This window comes from Octodon degus, unplaced genomic scaffold, assembly GCF_000260255.1.
Source record: "Octodon degus isolate 3935 unplaced genomic scaffold, OctDeg1.0 scaffold00138, whole genome shotgun sequence".
Classification (NCBI taxonomy): domain Eukaryota; kingdom Metazoa; phylum Chordata; class Mammalia; order Rodentia; family Octodontidae; genus Octodon; species Octodon degus.
Genome location: NW_004524714.1, coordinates 2,645,806 through 2,664,444, shown reverse-complemented (window position 1 = coordinate 2,664,444; position 18,639 = coordinate 2,645,806). Strand labels below are relative to the sequence as shown.

Sequence of the window (18,639 nt, the reverse complement as noted above, 5' to 3'; positions counted from 1 at the left end):
TAAGCAAAACCCTATCTCAACATAAAATTTTAAAGAGGGCTCAGACCTCCCAACATTCAATCCCCATTATCCTCCCCTGCATCCCCCCAAAAAGTAAAAAAAAAAAAAAAAAAAAAGGAACCATGGCTCAGTGGCAACATACTTGCCCTGCACACACCGAGCTCCTGGAAGACGTGCACCCCTCTTTGCGGGGTGTGTGCATGCATGTGGGCGTGTGCGTGTGCGTGTGTGTGTGTGTGTGTGTGTGTGCAGCCAGGCCATGGTGCTGGACACATAGACGGTCTCTAGCTGAGAGTCTCTTGCTCAAGGTCTCTAGCTGAGCACTTCGGAACAGCCCAGGCACCTCCAGGAGGCTGCTCTTTGGTCCAGGGCAGGCCACCTGACTTGCCTTTGGCAGGAACGGTCCCACGCCCCCCTCACCCTGATGACTTTAAGCCTAGCACCTCAGGGTGGCTGCCTCCCCTTGCGCATCTCCTCCAAATGCAGGGCCCCCGAGCAGAGTGCAGGGGCCAGGCCCACAACCAGGGAAAAGGCCAGGTTGCTCCTGGGTAGCAGTAAAAGCCCCAAACGTCCCCAGCCCCTTGCGAGGCTGAGGCACACAAGCCGAGCAGGGTGAGACCAGCCCCTTCCGCAGCCCCACACAAGCCCAGGTGGCCGCTCCTCCCACACGTGGAATCAGTGTGCAAACGTTTGTGCAGGAGCAGCCAGGCGCCGTGGCCTTGCGCTCCAGCTCAGAGAGGAAGCCGCTCCTCAGCAGAGGTCAGGGTGCAGGAGGGCCACAGACAGGAGCAGACAGCCACTCAGCAGGGTCCAGGAGCAACCATCAAGGGTAGCTGGGTCCAGAGAGGCTGGGACGGTGGCAGATGGCAGGTAGAGCTCTGCTTCTGTGGCCTGCCCCTGTGATCCCCATGTGCCAGGATCTCAGAGTCAGGAGGAAATAAAGTGGCCGCTTCAGCGCATGGCCCAGCGCGGACCACAGCGATCTGCAGGCTGATGGCAGCTGCTGGGACCGCTCCTGCCGTGGCCGGTGGTGTCCTTTGTTCCTGCCTCATCCCGGCCCTCCATGAATGCTCACTGGTGGCAGAAAGACAAGCTCCCGGGCCTGGCACAGTCCACACCCTTCAGCCTTGTCTCAGTGCAGCCCGCTCAGAAGCTGAGGGTGATCGGAGAACCCCTTGGCACCGCCGCCCCGAGCTCTGTGGAGGACACAGCGGCCACAGACAGCTTCGCTCTCCCACAGCAGACAGCAGCCACCACCCAGGCCCAGGGCCGCCCTGCCCAGGGCTGTGGCGTCGGCAGCTCTGTGCCCTGCCCTGAGGTCCTGCCGAGCAGCAGTGGGCACAGCGAAGCCTCCCCCTAGCCCGGGTCTCAGGGAGGACCCTGAGCTGTAGGACGCGTGGCAGGAGGCTCCTCGGTGACAAGCTGGCCCCTGCCACCAGAGGTGCGATTTCCCGATTTGTAGCTGACATTGCCTGGTTTTCTTCTTGGCAGACAGAGTTAGAAGCCAAAAGTGAGACCAAGCAGGAGAACTACTGGCTCATTCAGTACCAGCGGCTGTTGAACCAGAAGCCACTGTCCTTGAGGCTGCAGGTGAGGAGCTGGTGCCCGTGACCGGTCACCCACTTCATCTTCCTGTGTGCCAGGTCTATGCAGGGACAGAAAGGAAAGCGAGAGGTGGGCAGGGCCTGTGTGCTTGCACACAGTCTCTCTCCCTCCATCCCCACACACTGGCATGCATACTTTTTTTTTCTTTCTTTTGTATTTCAGGGAAGGGTCTACAGGGTGTTCAGGGTCTCACTACTAGATCGGACTTGTAGTGATCCACCTGTTTACAGGCTCCCGAGAGCTGGGATTACAGGTGCACACCACCACACCCAGTCTCAATTGCCATCTCAGCACGTCCTGGGGGCAGGGCCGGCGTGGCAGACCCGGGGATTGAACCCTTGCCCTCCCCCTCCCCGCCGGCCCCTGCACCTGCTTGCAGGCACTTTAATTCACTGAGCTATTTGGCCGGCCCTAGCACACATACTTTTAAAGTGTATCAAAGCACTCAAAAGGCTGAGGCAGGAGGATCACCATGAGTTCCAGGCTAGCCTGGGCTACACAGACCCTGCCTCAAAAAAAATTTGAGTCCTCTCCATAGCATTTTGGCAGCTTGTGCTGGGCAGTTCTCCAGGCCATTTATATATCTCTCTGTTATCTTGATACCTGCAGCCTGCCTGGTATGTGGGAGAACCCTCATTTGTTTAAAAATTCTCTCCTGGTGGATAAAGTTGCCCAGTATTTTCATGTTTATGGGTTGAAAAGCAGTGGCTGCCCGCACGCACATGCCCCCTTACATTTCTACGTTTCTACATGGGGAAAGTTAAAAGCCCACCATCCCCCCCTTATGCACTACCTTCCAACCCTTTGTTTCCTCCTGGACACAATCACTGGGGTCCCTTTCTATTGTGCTGTCCCCTGGAGGCAGCCTTGACCTTTCTCATTGGTCCTTCTTGCAGGAAGAAGGCATGGAGCGCCAGCTGGTGGTCCTCCTGGTGGAGCTGTCGGCCGAGCACTACCTGCCCATCTTCGCCCACCACCGCATCTCATTGGACATGCTGAGCCAGATGAGCCCCGAGGACCTGGCCAAGGTGGACCTCGCAGCCCCTGGGGGGAGCGGAAGGGAGCTGGCCTGGCTGTGGGGCGACCTGTGTTGCTTGGGCTTGCAGTGAGGCCTGGCATGACCCAGTGGCCCAGGGCTTCCTCGTGTCCAATGGCCAGAACACCTGTCTGCCTACCCCAGCCACTTCTTCTACCCTTCATGCCTAAGGATCCCAACAGTGTGGGTCCTGCTGAACCCACACAGCCCCAATTGCTCAGATTGGGTCTTCAAACTACAATCAGCTGGGCACATGGTGCTTGCCTGCAGCACATGGGAGCTGAGACAAGAGGATCTCTTGAGAGTTTGAAGCCAGCCTGGGGTACATAGTGAGACCCTGTCCCCAAACCAAAAACTAGGATCAGCACAGGTCCTGGGGGTCATCTGGCCCAGCACCCACCCTGTCCCCATTTTACAGTCTCAGCCACAGTGCTAACTGCACCCTCGCTGTGCTTTGGAGCAAGTGAACTCCCACTGAATTACGTCATCTACCCTTCAGCCTCGGATGGGACGATGACGTGCTGCGCCTGGCTCCATGCTGAGCCGTTTTTGCTCCCTGCCCCACTGAATGGTCCTAGTGGTGTCCTGATGGAGGACCCACATTCCCATCAGGCTGTCTGTCCTAGGGGAAGCAAGGCCCTCCGAGGGCCTAGGGGTTTTGTGATTCCCAGCAGTTGGGGCTCAGTGACTTCTGTCCTTCCTCGGCCAGCCACATGAGATGCGCAGTTCCTGACGCAATACCTGAGGCTGTCAGTAGTGCTGCTTTCCTTTGGGCCTCAGTTTCTCCCCTGTGCCCAGGTCTGCCCTGTACCCAGCCAAAGGCACCAGGGGCAGGGAGGCACCAGGGGCGGCCATGGCTGGGCCTGCCCTGCCTCCACCAGAGTGAACTTTCCTTCCACCGCCGCAGGTGGGCGTCGCTGAGGCTGGGCTGCAGCGCGAGATCCTCCAGAGAGCCCGGGAGCTGCAGGATGAGGCCAGGGCCCAGCCAGGTACTGACCCCGGGGCCGCCCCGCAGGGAGGGCCTGGCTGACTGTGGGCACTACGCAGGCCCACTAGGGGCTGCTGGCTCCAGGCAGAGCAACTCCTGGGATCATCACCTGACAGGTCCCCTCTGTCCCAGCCCCCAACAACCCCAGGCTGAAGCTCTCCGCCCAGACTAGGGCTCTGATTCTGGGCTCCACCACTAGATGTCCCTGTGGGCTCTAGGGAGTAATAGCCCTTTCAGCCTCGGATTGCTCAACTCTGGCAGTGACAAGCCCCACCAGAGGGGGCAGTGAAGGGTCAGGGACAAGAGAACCCTATCAGTAGGGAGGGTGACCATCCCTGTCCTGAAATGGACCAGGAGAATGAAGCCAGGATAGAGGCAGGTGACTGAGTCCCTCTTGCACAAGCAGCTCCCAGGGGCTGGGGAAGTCAGGATGAGCCCTTCACTCAGCCAGTCCCTCTGGTCCCCACAGAGCTGAAACCCCCCAAGGGGGAGGTCCTTGAGGCCCTGGAGCCACCCACAGCAGAGCCGGCAGTGAGGCCATCTGCACCCCCCGCGGAGCCAGAGGTGCAGGTCTCCGAGTGTGTTGTGTGCCTGGAGAGGGAGGTAAGTGGGGTGGCATGGTCCTGGTGGGGTGCAGGGCCTGGCCACGGCCGCACTTGCAAGCACATGGTGGTTTCTAGCTAGTTCGCTCTAGTTACATAAATAGATGTGCCATGCATTTTGGAAAATACAGGGGCTGGGGAGATGGCTCAGTGGAATAAGGGCTTCCCTGGCAAGTGCAAGGGCCTGAGTTCAATCCCCAATTCCGCAAACAAAACAAAACAAAACAAAACAAAACAAAACAAAACAAAACAAAACAAAACCAAAAAAAGAGTTTGGGGCTGGAGAGATGGCTCAGTGGTCTAAAGCACCTACTTGGAACAAGCTTGGCAAAGCACAGGGACCGCGGTTCGATCCTCCAGCACCACATGCCAGCCAGCCGCGCCCCCTGGTGGGCTGACCTGGACACACACACACACACACACAATAAATAAATGTAAAAAAAAAAAAGGAAAATACAGCAAAATAAAAAATACAGGAAGTGGAGGTGACCCATGGTCCCATGACCTACCCATGATCAGCACTAGCACTGTCATCATCTTCTCCTTCTTTATGGATTCTTTTCCTCCAGTTTAATAAACACATTGGGGAATTTTCTTATTTCATAAAACATCAACAGCACGCTTTCCCTTTATCAAGACTTTTTTGCGTGGGGGGGGGGGCAGGGCACACCTGTGATCCCAGCATCCGAGAGGCAGAAGCAGGAGGATTGCTGTGAGTTCGAGGCCAGCTTGGGCTCCATCATGAGTCTGAGGCCAACCTGAGCTGCACAGTGAGACCTTGCCTTGCCTTGGGCCGGTGAGATAGCTCAGTGGACTAAAGCGCCTGCTTAGGCAAGCGTAGGGACAGTGGTTTGATCTCTGGCACTGCGTGCCGCGCCAGCCCCACCGCGCCCCCAGAGCGGGCTGAGCTGGCCAGAGTCCAGGCGTGGTGGCACATACCTGTAATCCCAGTGTCAGGGAGGCTGAAAGCAGGAGGTTCTCCACGAGTCTGAGCTGCATCGTGAGACCCTGTAACAACCAAGTACATTTAAAAATAAATACATGAATAAACAAGTGAAGAGATCACTAGCAATTGTTGTAAAATGGATACATACCACAAAAGGTAACTATAGCAATGTAGATGTTGCAAGGCCTGCCTTGCTGCCACCCGGGAGCACTTAGAACATCAGGGTAGTGGTAGCTTGGTCATTCTCCCATCTTTCAGGGTCATGGGACTGCTGTGTGCCAAGGGACCAGCTGCTGTGCACTTAGCCAGGCCCCTGCACCTTTGAATAGTTGGGAGCACATCCCTGATGGCTTCTGAGTAGGAGGAAATACACCAGCAAGCCTTCCCAGGCGCCCAGTCCACCAGGGCAGAGGCATTTGAGACCAGCACCTCAGGGTTTGGGCAGGCGCCTGTGCTGCACAAATCGGGGGACCACAGCTCTTGCTTGCCTGATGTGCTCAAGGCTCTGGCTTCTGCCCCCAGCACCAGAAGAAAGCTAGGCTGAGGTTTTGAGTGCCCAGTGGAGGAGGTGCTTGAACACCAGAGGCCCCCTCTGCTGCCACATAGAATGTGGGAAGTGTCTGGGCCAGGTGGGGAGGCAATGAGCATGCGCAGAATTAATCCCAGCTTTAAGGAAGAAAGGGTTTGAGGTGCATACCTGCAGGAAGATTACAAATTCAATCTTAGCCTGGGCAGTTTAGCTAGTTAGCAAGACTGTGTCTTAAAATTGATTTAAAAAACATTTTTTAAAAATCTTGTTTATTTGGTACAGGGTCTCACTACACAGCTCAGACTCCTAGTGATTCTCCTGTCTCTCCAGTGCAGGGATTACAGGCATGCGCCACCACACCCGGTTTCAGGGGCTGGTTTGGTGCGGGGCGAGCACAGCATCAAACCGGGGATCAAACCTATGTCCTGGTGCTGCTCCATCAAAAAAAAATTTTTTTTTGATGCCAAGGCTCGAACTCGGACCTTGCACTTGCCAGGCAGGGGCTTATGCTGCTCAGCTATGTCTCTGACCCTCCACCAGATTTTTAGCATAAACAGCACAGGGCCTGGCTTAGCTGTGGTTCTGGGAGAGCCAGCTGGGGGCCCATGCGCTGCGCTGTCACTTCCGTGCAGGCCCAGACCGTCTTCCTCCCCTGTGGCCACGTCTGCTGCTGCCAGCAGTGCTGCCAGCCCCTGCGCACCTGTCCACTGTGCCGCCAGGACATTGCCCAGAGCCTCCGGATCTACCACAGCAGCTGAGCGCAGCGCCCGCCTCTGCCCGGATCGAGTCCCCGGGCCTCTCCCTGCCACGCACATCCGGACCAGGCGGGGGCGCTCCTGATGCTAGGCACAGCCATTCTGAACACTGGGCAGGAAGGCAGGCGGCTCGCGGCAGCAGGGCAGGTCCAGCGTGTGGAGTGTGCCCTGCTGTCCCCACACCCTCAGGGACACCCTGGGGAGGGGCGTGCTGCGCAGGCCTGGCCCCAGCCTCCCCTCTGCTGCTCTTGCATGTGCCCCGCCCACGTTACACATCTGTGCCCCCGCCCACACAGCTGGACCCAGAGCAGGAATGTCAATAAATCTATCTGCGCGTGCCTCCCCTGGCTCATCTGGGCGTCCCCGGGGTCGGGAGGGCAGGAGGCAGAAGGCAGAGCCATTCTGGAACGGCTTTCCAGGTGGGGAGATAGCGCCTGGGCAGCCAGAGCCAGGTTGGCAGTGGCCCCAGATCCACAGCTGGAGGTGTCCTGTGGACCCAGGCTGCGTCCTGATTGTCATCCTAGGCAGGTGAGCTGAGGCCGAGGTGGGCAGACGTAGCAGGATGGGCTTGGAGCCTGCATGTGGTGTCCGTGGGTTGCTGTAGAGTCCCAGTGGCTGCACATACCTGTGCTTGAGGGACTCAGGTGTGTTCACAGGTAGTCAGGCCGGTTTCCCCATGTCTAGGGTGGGGCACAGTGGGCCTCTGGCTTGCAGCCACCAGGGGGCGCTCAGTGATCCCCGAGATGCAGGGTCCATAGGGATGCACGGCGAGTTGGGCTCTGGGAGGCCTTCCCCCTCCTCACTGGAACCATCATTCCTGCAGTGCTAGAGGTCGGGTGAATGTCCTTCGTGGGAAGTCCTGCCGTCCAGGGCAGGGCTGGGTGCCTCCCCCCCCACATCTCTTCCTGGGCTCTGTCTGGCCAAGAGGTGAGACTGAGGCAGGTTGGGCCACTCTGTGGAGCACAGTGGCCTCTGGGTCTCCACTTCTCACTAGGCAGCAAGGACCTCTGCCGCCTCTCATGTAGCTGAGGAGTTCCAGAGCAGCAGCAGGACACCAGCGGTCCCCAGCCTTGGGCCCAAGCTGTCCTGCACCTAGTGCTGTTGAGGCGATCAGGCTGACCAGGGACATGGGTAGGGACATGTGCTACCACTGACAGGGCACATCGTGACAGGGGCTGCCCCTGCCCCAGCTGCAGGGCTCTCAACATAACCTTGGCCAAGATGCCCCATGTAGACACAGTAGGTTCTCACCGAATGCCAGCGTGGGGTCTGGTCTGGGGCAAGCCGGCATGGCCGTCTGCATCCTATTTTGGGTGGCACCCAGGGCCTTGACTGGCTAGAATGCCCCTGCCATCTCCGTCACTCAGTGCTAAGCAGCAGCCTGCCCCAGCTGAGCAGAGCACGCCTGCGTGAGCGGCAGCCACACGCACAGTCACCCACAGCTCCGTGATCTGGGATGAGTCCTTCTCTGAGCCTCAGTCTCTGTCTGTCTCTGAGTGTGTTTGGTGTAGGGTCTCACTATGCAGCTCGGACTCGCAGGGATCCTCCTGTCTTCAATCTCCCCAGCGCTAGCATTACAGGTGTGCACACCATGCTCACTCAGCGGCTGGCTCAGCGCTTCAGCAAAATGGGGTAAGAACTCAGATCATGGAGCTGGGCAGCAAGGTGGCACATGCCTGCAAGGCTAGGTCTCAGGAGACTGAGGCAGGAGGATCCCTGTGAGTTCAAAGCCAGCCCAGACTACATAGTGAGACCCTGTCTCAAACAAAACTGAGGCTGTGCCCCCATGGCTCTTGGTCAGGAAACTGTCCTGTCCCCTCCCTGGCTGCATGTGTCCCCTTCCCACTCCCAGCCCGCGCCCCCCACCCCAGTACACACAAACAGCTTTAAATAAAGCATTTATTGATTAGCAGAGGCTTAAACAGTTTGCATAGTATTTGCAATACCATAGCCGGGAAGGCTGACTGAAACCCCCAAGGCACTAGAGGAAAACATTGAAAGAGGTTAGTGATGGGGCACAGGGTCCCTGACCACCAGCTGCTGCCCTGTGGGTCTGAGGCCCCTGCCCTGGGGAGCAGGTCTAGAGCACAGAAGATGCCAAGCTGGAGTACCAGGCCCTGGGTGGGTGCCACCACACTGGGGCTGCCTCAGCTTAACCAAGGTGATTCAGAGGACATTCTCATAGAGGGGCCCAGAACTTTCTAGGTCAGGAGGCTTGGGGCTCAGAGGCAGCAAAGGCCATGCCCCTCTCTCGCCCTCAGGAGCCCCATCGTGGTTCCTCAGAGGTGGCAGGAGGTGACACCAAGCCTCATAGCAACCTCCTGCCCGTCCAACACATGACCCAAGGTGCACAGGGCAGGGAGCCCTGAGACCATGCTGGATCCCAGACCAGCGAGGAGATGGGCAGGGGCTGGGCGTAATGGGTGTGTGCTGTGCCCCTAGGGGCCCACTTCCGGAGACACTCGAGCTGCCACCTCAGCCTCAAGCCTCCCTCGAACACTCCCAACCCTCGTCCCAACTTCTCGCCACAGACCAGCACATTCCACGTCTTTCTCCTCTCATGAGGCCCCTCACCCACTTTCCTGGGGACAAGGCCACACCCAGGCCCAGCCTGATGACCCCCCTCCTTTGTTGTTTTCGTTCCCCGGGCAGTCCCTGGCTGGGAGGGGCAGGATGGAAATGGGGCGCAGGCCCCAGCTTCCTTCACCACCCTGGTCCTGGTACACCCTCGCTGAGTCAAGGGTGACTCCAGCCTCCCAGACTTTGGGCAGCAGCACCCGTGCCCATCCATCCTCCCTCAGGAATAGCAAGACCCATAGGGAGGGAATTGGAGGTGCCGGAAGCAGGGCAGGATGGTGGAGGCCCCAGTCACCTCCAGCTGCATTGAGTCCCCAGCACAAAGAGAAAGCCTGGAACCAGACCCTGCATCCAAGATCAGCCCACAGACGGGAAGATGGGGAGCAGCCCAGGCTGGGACACACCCAGTAAAGTGACTCAGTTGGCACCATATGGGGTGCCCCTGCCCAGGGCCCTGAGCCTGCTGGTGCCTCGGAGGAAGCAGCCGCTCGGGCCACTGGTCTAGAACTCTGTCTGAACCCCGGAGCTGTCTTCAGTGGTGGTATGGATGGGGGTACGGCTACTGGGGCTGGACACCTGCTCCCCCGTCTCCTGGTTGGTAGCATTGGGGGGCTCAAGGTCCACAGCCTTCCCAGGTGGGAGATGCTGAGGCGGCGAGCCGGGTGGCAAGGGCATCTCAGGGACAGCCTCAGGTTGGGGGCTGTCCTGGGCCAGGGCCCCATTGAGCAGAGGGCTCTCAGCCTGCAGCTCCTGGGACAGCAGGCCACGGATCTCAGTGACACTGTCCGGGGACGCCAGTGATGGCTCGGAACCCTCCTCGAGGGGCAGCCCTGCCTCCTCATCCTGGACCACGGACATCACCTGCTTGGCACGCCGGCGCTTCTCTGATAGGGTGGACCCTTCAGGGGCCACAGGGCTGGGGCTGTCCCCACCACTGCTGCCACTGTCATTATACTCCTGGCCCCAGTCGATGGGCGCGCCCTCAGCCAGCAGGTGCAGGTTGGGGTCGCTGTTGTGCAGGACCACGCTGTCCCGGTACAGGTTGTGCTTCCGCTGCACCGCTGCCTCCTTCACGGCTGTGGGCCACACAGTGCATGAGAGTGAGTGGCGAGTGCCAGGGGTCTGCCTCCTCCCCGGGGGGCGGCCTGGCTTATGGCTCCTGTGGCTAGAGCCCAGGCTGCTAACCACTGCGTTCCCTGACCCACCCAGCAAGGCCAAAGACCTGAGGAAGCAGGCACAGAGAGGCGGCCAGCACTGCTGCCCGGGGCCACACAACTATCTGTGGTCTCCACTCAGCCATCTTTTTTGTACAGGATGGCCACAAACTCCTAGAAATCCTCCTGCCTTAGCCTCCCAAGTGCTAGGATTGCAGGTGTGCGCCACCACACCGGGCTCTTGGGCCTTCCTTTGTCCCTTGGCTGCCACTACCCAGCCCAGGCGGCCCCTCACCCTGCAGAATGTCCTTCATGACGGTCTGCAGCACCACCTCCTCGTAAGTGTTCTCTACCAGGAGGAACTTGGCGAAGTCCTCAAAGATCAGCTCCTGGAAGCGGGGCAGCTCCTGTGGGGCACAGCAGAGGGCAGCAGAGGAACAGCGGGTCTGGGCACAGTGCCCTGGCGCCCGCTGGGCCGCGAGGCTGGGGCAGGCTGCTCACCGACTTGCAGGTGGGCGCCAGTTTCTTGAGCAGGAAGGGGATGGCGATCTGCAAAAGCGCCTCCCGGAAGAACCGCTTGCGCACCGTGCTGCTGTCGTAGTCATATTTCTGTAGGGCCCAGGGACATGGGAGGGGACTCTGGGTCAGCAGCTCAAGGCCTCAAGGGCACCAGGGCACTGGCACACGCGCGCCACACACTCATATACACACATGCGCGCGCGAGCGCCCCCCACAGGCCGCAGTCTCGCCCACCTTGAGCACGCGCTCCAGGATGCGCTGGATGGACTTGCACAGCTCCTCCCGGGTGGGCCCCTTCCCCAGCTCCTGGTGCAGCAGCGTCTCGAAAGTGTATACCGCGTTGTCCATTTGCTGTGGGAACACGTGGGAGCGGGACCCGCTGGAGTGACCGCAGCCCCTTCGCGTGTGCCGCCCAGGGGGTCCCCAGCCAGCCCCCACCCAGCCTGTCAGGAAAGAGTGTGCGGGCGCTCTAGGTGCCTTTGCTCACTCTGGTCACGGCTGCGGGCACAAGAAGGGGCGGGGAACCCAGGTGTGAAGGACAGTGAGCTCAGGGGTGGGCGGGGCCGGGCTAGTGGAGGTGCAGAACAGAGCAGGCCCCCCAGGAAGGGTGGGGAGCGGGGCCCACCTCGCGCATGAGGATCTGGGCGCGCTGTTTGAACACAGAGGTGCTGGACACGTCGAAGCGCTGCTGCAGCCCATCCAACCGCAACGGCTCCATCTTGTCATAGCAGCCCTGCATCTTCAGGGGGTGGTAGGCCAACTGGGACAGCTTCTCCATGTACTGCAAGCAGCGGGGACACATGGGCCTGAGCAGGGGCGGCGCAGGGCAAAGCAGCCCACAGACCCACAACTGCCCAGGCCTGGCACCGGTCACCAGGGATGGGCACCTGGGTCGCTGCCAACCCAGATGCCCAGGACAGGAAGGCCGAGATGAAGGGAGCCCTCATTCCTTCCGGGGTGCTGGGTGACCTGGTGCCAGTCACCCTCCTCCTCTGGGCCTCAGTGACTTCAGCCCAAGATCAGGAGGCAGCTTTTCATGACATCTAAGGACGCTTGTTTTTCTCAAATTCTATGATTCTTCTTGTCTGTGGGTTCCCAGATACAAGAGGAAAGGAGGTGGCTGGGACGCGGGATGGACTCTATCCCCACCTGACAGCTATGTGGGTGTGCAGCCAGCTGTCCCCATATGGGGACAGTGGAATGACACACATGCCAAGAACCAGGTAACTGAGGAAAGGGGAGGGAGAAGGGCCATCTGCATTGGTAGGGTACCTGGCTGGTTATTTTTTGTTTTTTTAAGACGAGGTCTCTTTATATATCGAAAGCTGCCCTGAACTCACTTTTAGGCCTGGCTGGCCTCAAACTTGCAGCAATCATCCTGCCTCAGCCTCCTGAGTCCTGGGGTAACAGGTGTGTGCCCCCACATCCAGTCTTACATTTTAACTTTCCAGGGAGTTAATGTTCCCTCCTGTACCTAACTGCTGGCTCCACCAGGACATGGGACAGCTGTCCTGTTCTACCTCTGTGGGATCTTTGTTCATGCCCTCCCGTCGCCCCCAGTATCAGGCATTGAACCCAGGACCTTCTTACTGAGCTACATCCCCAGGCCTTTTCTGTATTTTTGTTTTTGAGTCAGGGTGTAGCTAAGTTGCCCAGGCTAGGATCGTACTTGCGATGCTCCCGCCTCACCCTCTCAGAGAGCTGGGGTCCCAGCTTGCTTACAGGTCCTGCCTGGACGGCCTCCCTGACAGTGCTCCCCAGAAAAACAGCCCTGGGCTCAGCGCACCTCGCCCAGCTTGTCGATGCCGCCCTCGTTGATGACGTTCAGGTTCATGTCGGTGACCTCCTTGAAGAAGACGTCGCGCACTTCGGTGAAACCCTGGCTGGTGGGCACCATGAGGGCCTCCAGGATGGACGGGATGTAGGGCTGCACGTGGTTCCGCACACACACTTCTGCCTTGGGCAGGATGAACGCTGCGCCCCCAAGAGAGGTCAGGGGATCGTCCTGCCCAGCGGGCAGCACCCGGGGCACCCGGGCTCCCCAGGCACATAAGCTACGCTGTTTTTACAGAAAGTCACTAGCAGTGGCTACCTTCCCAGGCTCAATGATTGCAGAGGAAGAGTGGGCAAAGATAACAACCCCACGAGGTAGAAATAACAGAGGATTCCGAGATTGGACCTGAGGTATTTCTGACACTAATGGGAAGAAACTAAGAAAACTGTTGGGAAGGGGACGTAGCTCAGGAGTACAAATACAACACTTCCCGGCCTGCACAGGGGTGTGTATTTGTTTTGTTTTGGAGACAGGGCCTCACTGTGCAGTTCACGCTGGCCTTAAACTCAATGCACAGCCCAGGCTGGCCGTGAACGCACAGCTACGATCCTGCCTCAGCGCCCCCCATCCCCCAGCACTGGGATCCCAGGTGGCGCCACCAAACCAGGCCTTGATTCTGATTTTCAAAAATTATCATCAAGGGCTGGGGAGATGGCTCAGTGGAAAAAGAAAAAGCACTTGTCTGGCAAGCCCAGGGGCCTGAGTTCAATCCCCAATTCCGCAAAAAAAAAAAAAAAAAATCAAAATAACTAATTTAAAAAAAAATTAAAAATTATCATCAAGCATGGACCGGGCAACAGGCAGAATGGAAGCGTGCCAGGGTGCCCACCTCGGATCTTGCTGGCCAGGTGCTCCTTGGAGGTGATGATCTGGTCCATGTCCGTGCGGATGGTCGCCTCCATGGCGGGCCGGGCCCGCTGCAGCTTGGACAGCGTCTCCTCAAAGAGCACCTTGACCTGCTCATATACTAGGCGGTATGTGGAGTCCGAGATCTGCGGGGGCGGCGTGTCACGTGGGGCGGTCACGTGGGGCAGAGGACCCGGCCCCCATCCCCATCCCACCGGGGTCGCAGCCCACCTGGATCCACTGTCGCTGCCGCTCCTGCAGCTTTCCCCGCAGCCGTGGTGCGAGTTCCGCCTTCAGCTCAGGGCCCAGTTCCTCCATCACCAGGTTGCTCAGGATCTAGGACCAAGAAGCCCACGCTAGGTTTGCGGGAGGCCAGAGGCCTGCTTCTCTGTATCCGGCCCAGGCCCCTCCAGCTCCTCTCCTCTGCCTTGGCCCTGCGGCTCCCTGTACCCCAGGGGGGCAGGTCTGCCTGCCTGCGTGCCTGAGGCCCCGCCCCAAGCCCTTTGCACACTCCACGCCCTCCCATTCCAGCTGCTGTGTTTGTGCGTGTGCAATGTATTTATTTTTTAACTTGCTTTGATACATGGTCTCACTGCATAGATTGGGTGGGCCTCATGTTGATCCTCCTGCCTCAGCCTCCTGAGTACGGAGAGATTACAGGTGTGCGCCACCACAACCCGCTTGAACAGCAGTTTCTCCTCGGAGTCAGCGAGCTGTCCAGGGCCAGGGCTGCCTGTGCTCAGGGGAGCTGGCCCGGCGAAGTGCTCAACCCATGAGTACACAACGCAGCGCAGCCCAGAGCTGGCCCTGCGTGCCATGGTCGCCCCCCAGCCGTCTGCAGCCCCGCTGCTGGGCCTCACCTGCACCTCATTCCCGCAGAGCATCTCCCAGGTGCCGTACAGCTCCTTGGCCTGGCGGTACATGCGGATGGCGTCCGTGAAGGCCGGGCCCTCCACCTTGGAGTCCTCCGGGATACCTGGCCCACAGGGAGGGAGGGGGGGTCAGCTGCCGAGCAGGCCCCATGACGACAGCAGCAGTGGCCCTGCGAGCCTTTTCCTCCGGACCCCAGCACACAGCCCTGGCACCCCGATGACTTAGAAACGACACAAGCGCTGCTAAAAAGAGCCTCTGTTTTCCTCTAGCTACAGTAATGATGACCCTGGCCCGGCTTCACCTGTCCACTTGGGGGCTCCCTGGGTCACAGCAGGGGCAGGCTGGGGGCACAGGGAGGTCAGGACACCTGCGGAGCCTTCTTTTCCTTCATTTGTTTTTGATTGTTTTGGTACTGGGGCTTGACCCCAAGGCAGCCCACTGAGCTGCGTCCCCAGCCTTACTTATTTTTGTTAGCTGAAGTTTTGTTTTTGTTTTTGGTGGAGCCGGGGATTGAACTCAGATCCTTGCGTTTTAGGATCTGAGTCAAGCGCTTATCCTACTGAACCATCTCCCTGGCCCCTAGCTGAAGTTTTTATCAACTCACAATTACTTGTCTTGCTGGGGAGATGGCTCAGTGAAATAAGCGCTTCCCTGGCAAGCGCAAGGGCCTGAGTGCAATTCCCGGTTCCTCGAGAAAAACATAATTACTTGTCTTCTGGTTTGCTGAAGCAGTAAGTCAGACGACACCTGCCACAATAATGTCTGTCACAGTGGCTGGTCACGAAAACTCCTGCGCCACATTCGTCTGAAGGGCGCTCTCGATGAAGACGACTAACTTTGCCATTTTCATCCACCTTACAGTATTTTAGGACAGCCAACTTAACCTTCTTTCTCTGATGCTTATTCTTCTTGGAGTGGTGTAAGATCTCTTCCTTTCCTAACACACCACGGAATCTCAACACAAGATGAAGGGCACACTCCCTTTGAATGTTGTAATCAGACAAGGTACATCCATCTTTGCTTAGCAGTAAAGATCAGCCTTTGGGGCTGGTGAGATGGCTCAGTGGTCTAAAGCACCTACTCAGAACAAGCTTAGCAAAGCACAGGGACCGCGGTTCAATCCCCCAGCACCACATGCCAGCCAGCCCTGCCCCCTGGTGGGCTGAGCGGGCCACACACACACACACACACGCACACACGCACACACACATAAATAAAATTAAAAAAAAAAAAAAAAAAGATCAGCCTTTGCTGATCAGGAGGAAGTCCTTTCTTATCCTGGATCTCAGCCTTTGCATTTTCTACAGTGTCCGAGGGGTCAACCTCGAGCGTCATGGTCTTCCCCATAAGGGTTTTCATGAAAATCTGCATCTTGGCGGCGGTTCCACCACAGACGGTGGATCCCAAAGCTCCCCAGCTTCTTAAAACTGTTTTCTATTTGAGACAGGATCTTATGGAGTTGCCTAAACTGGGATTGAATTTTTACTTCACCTGCTCAGCCTCACAGAGGCAAAGAGGCCCCCAGCATAACACTTGCTGCTGGGAACTTGGGGGTGGGGGCTGCTGCCCCAGGTCTGTCTTGTCCTAGTGACCATGTCAGCAACTGGTACAAATGCTAGAACTGTACTAGAGAATGTGTGCCGGGTGTGGTGGCACACACCTAGAACCCCAGCACTCAGGAGGCTGAGGCAGGATTGACTGCCTTGAGCTCAAGGGCAACCTAGACTACACAGTGAGACCCTGCCTCAGCAAAACACAAAATAAAAAACCTAAAAGGTACTGGGAGCGTACATAGCTCACCAGGCGAACTTGGGCCTAGCACCAGGCCCTGGGTTGCATCCCCGGCACAGAGATGTTTAGAAAGGAAGTTTTTACTGATAATGACTAGAAAAAAGCCCTTTCTGGCATCACTGGTGACCTCATTGGTGGCCTGTGCTGGAGGAGGTGTGAGTGAGGCGTGGACCCAGACCCAGAGCTGAGGAGGCTGTGGCACGAAATTGCAAAACCTGCCTGGGATGGGCAGCCCCTTGGCGGCGCCTGACCATGCTGCCCCCAGAGCCCGGGAAGGGAGGCAGCAGCAGTGGTGCCTCACACACCCCAGCCCAGGCCAGGCTGAGTCACCACGGGGAAAGAGCTCCTCTCGGGAGGGGAGGGCCACAGGACTCGCCGCCTGCACCAGAGCAGAGCTACAAGATGAGGAGACCGAGGCCCCGGGCCATCCCAGCACTGAAGCAGGAAGGACATCGGGATCAGAGCAAGGCTGCCGAGCAGCACACGGGACCTAACAAGAGGGTGGGAGGCTCGGACCAGGGCACCTTCTCCAGTCCTCACATCCACCACCGAGTCTGACAGGTCAGCGTCACTCCTCCAGGCACTTCCGCCATCCCCTGAGCAGCACCCCTCTACCTTCTGTGCACACACAGAGAAACCGTCTGTATTTATTTGGTTTCCGAGACAGGATCTTGATACATACTTAAGCTGGCCTCAAAGGCCCAGAGACCCTCCTGCCTCAGCCTGCTGAGATTACAGGGTGCACCACCACAGCCTACACCCCCTGATCTCAGTTCATCACAGTGGAAGAGCATGCAGACAGACACCAGGCAGGACCGGGGCTAAGCCCAGCCTGACTCAAGTGGTCCTTAGCAGATGGGGAAATCAGTCCCTCTGTCTCTCTCTCTGTCTGTTCTGGGGACTGCGCCGAGATACTCTACTGCTACTACTCTGCCACTACTGAGCCACGTGCCTGGCCCTTTGCAACTTCTGTTAGAGGTACGCCCTTGCCAGGAATGCCCAGACTGGCCTCAACCTTGTGGTCCTCCTGCCTCAGCCTCCAGAGCAGCTGAGGTTACAGGTGTGCACACACTATACACCGCTACAGGGGAAACTGTCTGAAAAAGCAAACACGTATGTAGCTGGGTCCAGAGGTACACCTGCAGCCCCAGCTATGGGCTGGGGGTGGGGGGCTGAGGCAGGAGGATCGCAGGAGCCCAGAAGCCTGGGGTCAGCTGGGCGCAGAGTGAGATCCAATCACAAGTAAAATAATCAAGCCCCATCCTGACCAGGACCTTTCTAGCCTCGAGACTGAGAGAAAGTTAAATCTGTGTCCCATAAGCTGCCCAGCCCAGCTGAGGCAGCCCCTGGGTGAGACTCCACACCTCAGCTCGCCAGCAAAGAAACCAGAAAGCCTGGCTCAGAGAGGGTGGCTCAGCGGCTCCCAGACGCACAGCTGGGGAAGGGCAGAACCAGGGCTCACACCCAAGACAGGGCGGGTCTGGCCAGCCCAGGAGACCTTGCGAGAAAGGAAGCTCGGCGGCAGGCAGGAAGGGCTCGGGCAGCCGGAAGAGGCCTGGACCCCTCCAGGCCCCCACAAGCACCCAGGGCCCTAGGCCGGAGCCCAGCCAGTGCCTCTTTCCCGCCTCCTGCCGCCCCTACGGCCCCAGGAATGCAGGATGCAAGGCCTGGGCGGAGCTGGCGGCCACCCAGCTGGGCTCCCTCCCACCACCCCCGCTTCCTGGCCGCCCCAGGGGCGAGCAGCTCCAGCTTCACATTCCAGGCCCAGGTTCTCACGCCTCCCCCTCGGAAACCAGCTCGTCCGCTGCGCCCTGGACGGCCCTGGACGGCTGTCCCCGGCAAGACGACCCTTCCCTCCCCGCCCAGCAGTGACTTCCAGCCCCTTCTCCGCTACAGCACCCAACCCAGGGCACCCAAGGCCTCCCGGAACCAGAACAGCACCCGTCATCCACTCAGGGTGCAGAGGTGGCTTCCGCCCACCTGGTCCTGTCTCCACTCCTTCATCACCCGGCCTGGGGTTCCCCAACCCACCAGTGCAGGTCTGCGGCTGCCGCCCTTGAAACACCAGGCCTGGGTGGGGGAGGGAGGAGGGCACCTAGGCCGGGGAGCACAGCCCCAGCCCCAGCCCCAGGGACCTGGGAACCGGAGGCCCTTTGTGGGCAGCAGGGCAGGGCAGCACCCAGTCCAGGTGGCAGGGGTTGGCCCCGTGAAGACTGGCAGATCCCAGCTAGGCAGAGGCAGCGCTGGAGAGGTGGGGTGAGCTGGCTTCCACCCAGATGCCCACACCACCCCCCACGGTGGGGGAACTGTGCTGGAGGCAGAGGCGAGGGCTGGCGCAGGGACTGCCCTCTACCGTCCCGAGGCCAGGTATGGGCAGAGGACCCCTGGGCAGGGCCTCTTCTCCAAGCCTTCCCTGGGCCCCTGAGTTAGGAGGGAAAAATACAGTGAATGTGTAAATTTTAAAAAAAAAAATGTGTCACGGAAAAAAACACGTGCCGTGAACCCTCTCAAAACACTTCCCGGGCTGGTGAGATGGCTCAGTGGTCTAAAGCACCTACTTAGAACAAGCTTAGCAACGCAAAGG

The 18,639-nt window shown here is 58.7% G+C and overlaps 2 protein-coding genes across 11 annotated transcripts in view; one reads left to right on the top strand and one right to left on the bottom strand.

Moving 5' to 3' along the window:
- Lrsam1 (leucine rich repeat and sterile alpha motif containing 1) overlaps nucleotides 1-6,800 on the top strand; it is a 31,431-nt gene extending 24,631 nt beyond the window's left edge. For all 10 annotated transcript variants that reach the window (XM_004641550.2, XM_023701645.1, XM_023701644.1 and 7 more), the window contains 5 exons: nucleotides 1,492-1,590; nucleotides 2,502-2,633; nucleotides 3,549-3,630; nucleotides 4,099-4,232; nucleotides 6,339-6,800. In XM_004641550.2, the coding sequence (XP_004641607.1) occupies nucleotides 1,492-1,590; nucleotides 2,502-2,633; nucleotides 3,549-3,630; nucleotides 4,099-4,232; nucleotides 6,339-6,464 (573 nt within the window). In that variant the 3' untranslated portion in view covers nucleotides 6,465-6,800. The remainder of the gene's footprint in view (nucleotides 1-1,491; nucleotides 1,591-2,501; nucleotides 2,634-3,548; nucleotides 3,631-4,098; nucleotides 4,233-6,338) is intronic.
- A 1,542-nt stretch (nucleotides 6,801-8,342) lies between these two features.
- Fam129b (family with sequence similarity 129 member B) overlaps nucleotides 8,343-18,639 on the bottom strand; it is a 55,166-nt gene continuing 44,869 nt past the window's right edge. Inside the window, exons 5-13 of the mRNA XM_023701652.1 lie at nucleotides 14,252-14,376; nucleotides 13,623-13,727; nucleotides 13,375-13,537; nucleotides 12,498-12,685; nucleotides 11,337-11,492; nucleotides 10,946-11,062; nucleotides 10,694-10,801; nucleotides 10,488-10,599; nucleotides 8,343-10,114 (exon numbers count right to left, since the gene is read on the bottom strand). Of these exons, the coding sequence (XP_023557420.1) occupies nucleotides 9,540-10,114; nucleotides 10,488-10,599; nucleotides 10,694-10,801; nucleotides 10,946-11,062; nucleotides 11,337-11,492; nucleotides 12,498-12,685; nucleotides 13,375-13,537; nucleotides 13,623-13,727; nucleotides 14,252-14,376 (1,649 nt within the window). The 3' untranslated portion in view covers nucleotides 8,343-9,539. The remainder of the gene's footprint in view (nucleotides 10,115-10,487; nucleotides 10,600-10,693; nucleotides 10,802-10,945; nucleotides 11,063-11,336; nucleotides 11,493-12,497; nucleotides 12,686-13,374; nucleotides 13,538-13,622; nucleotides 13,728-14,251; nucleotides 14,377-18,639) is intronic.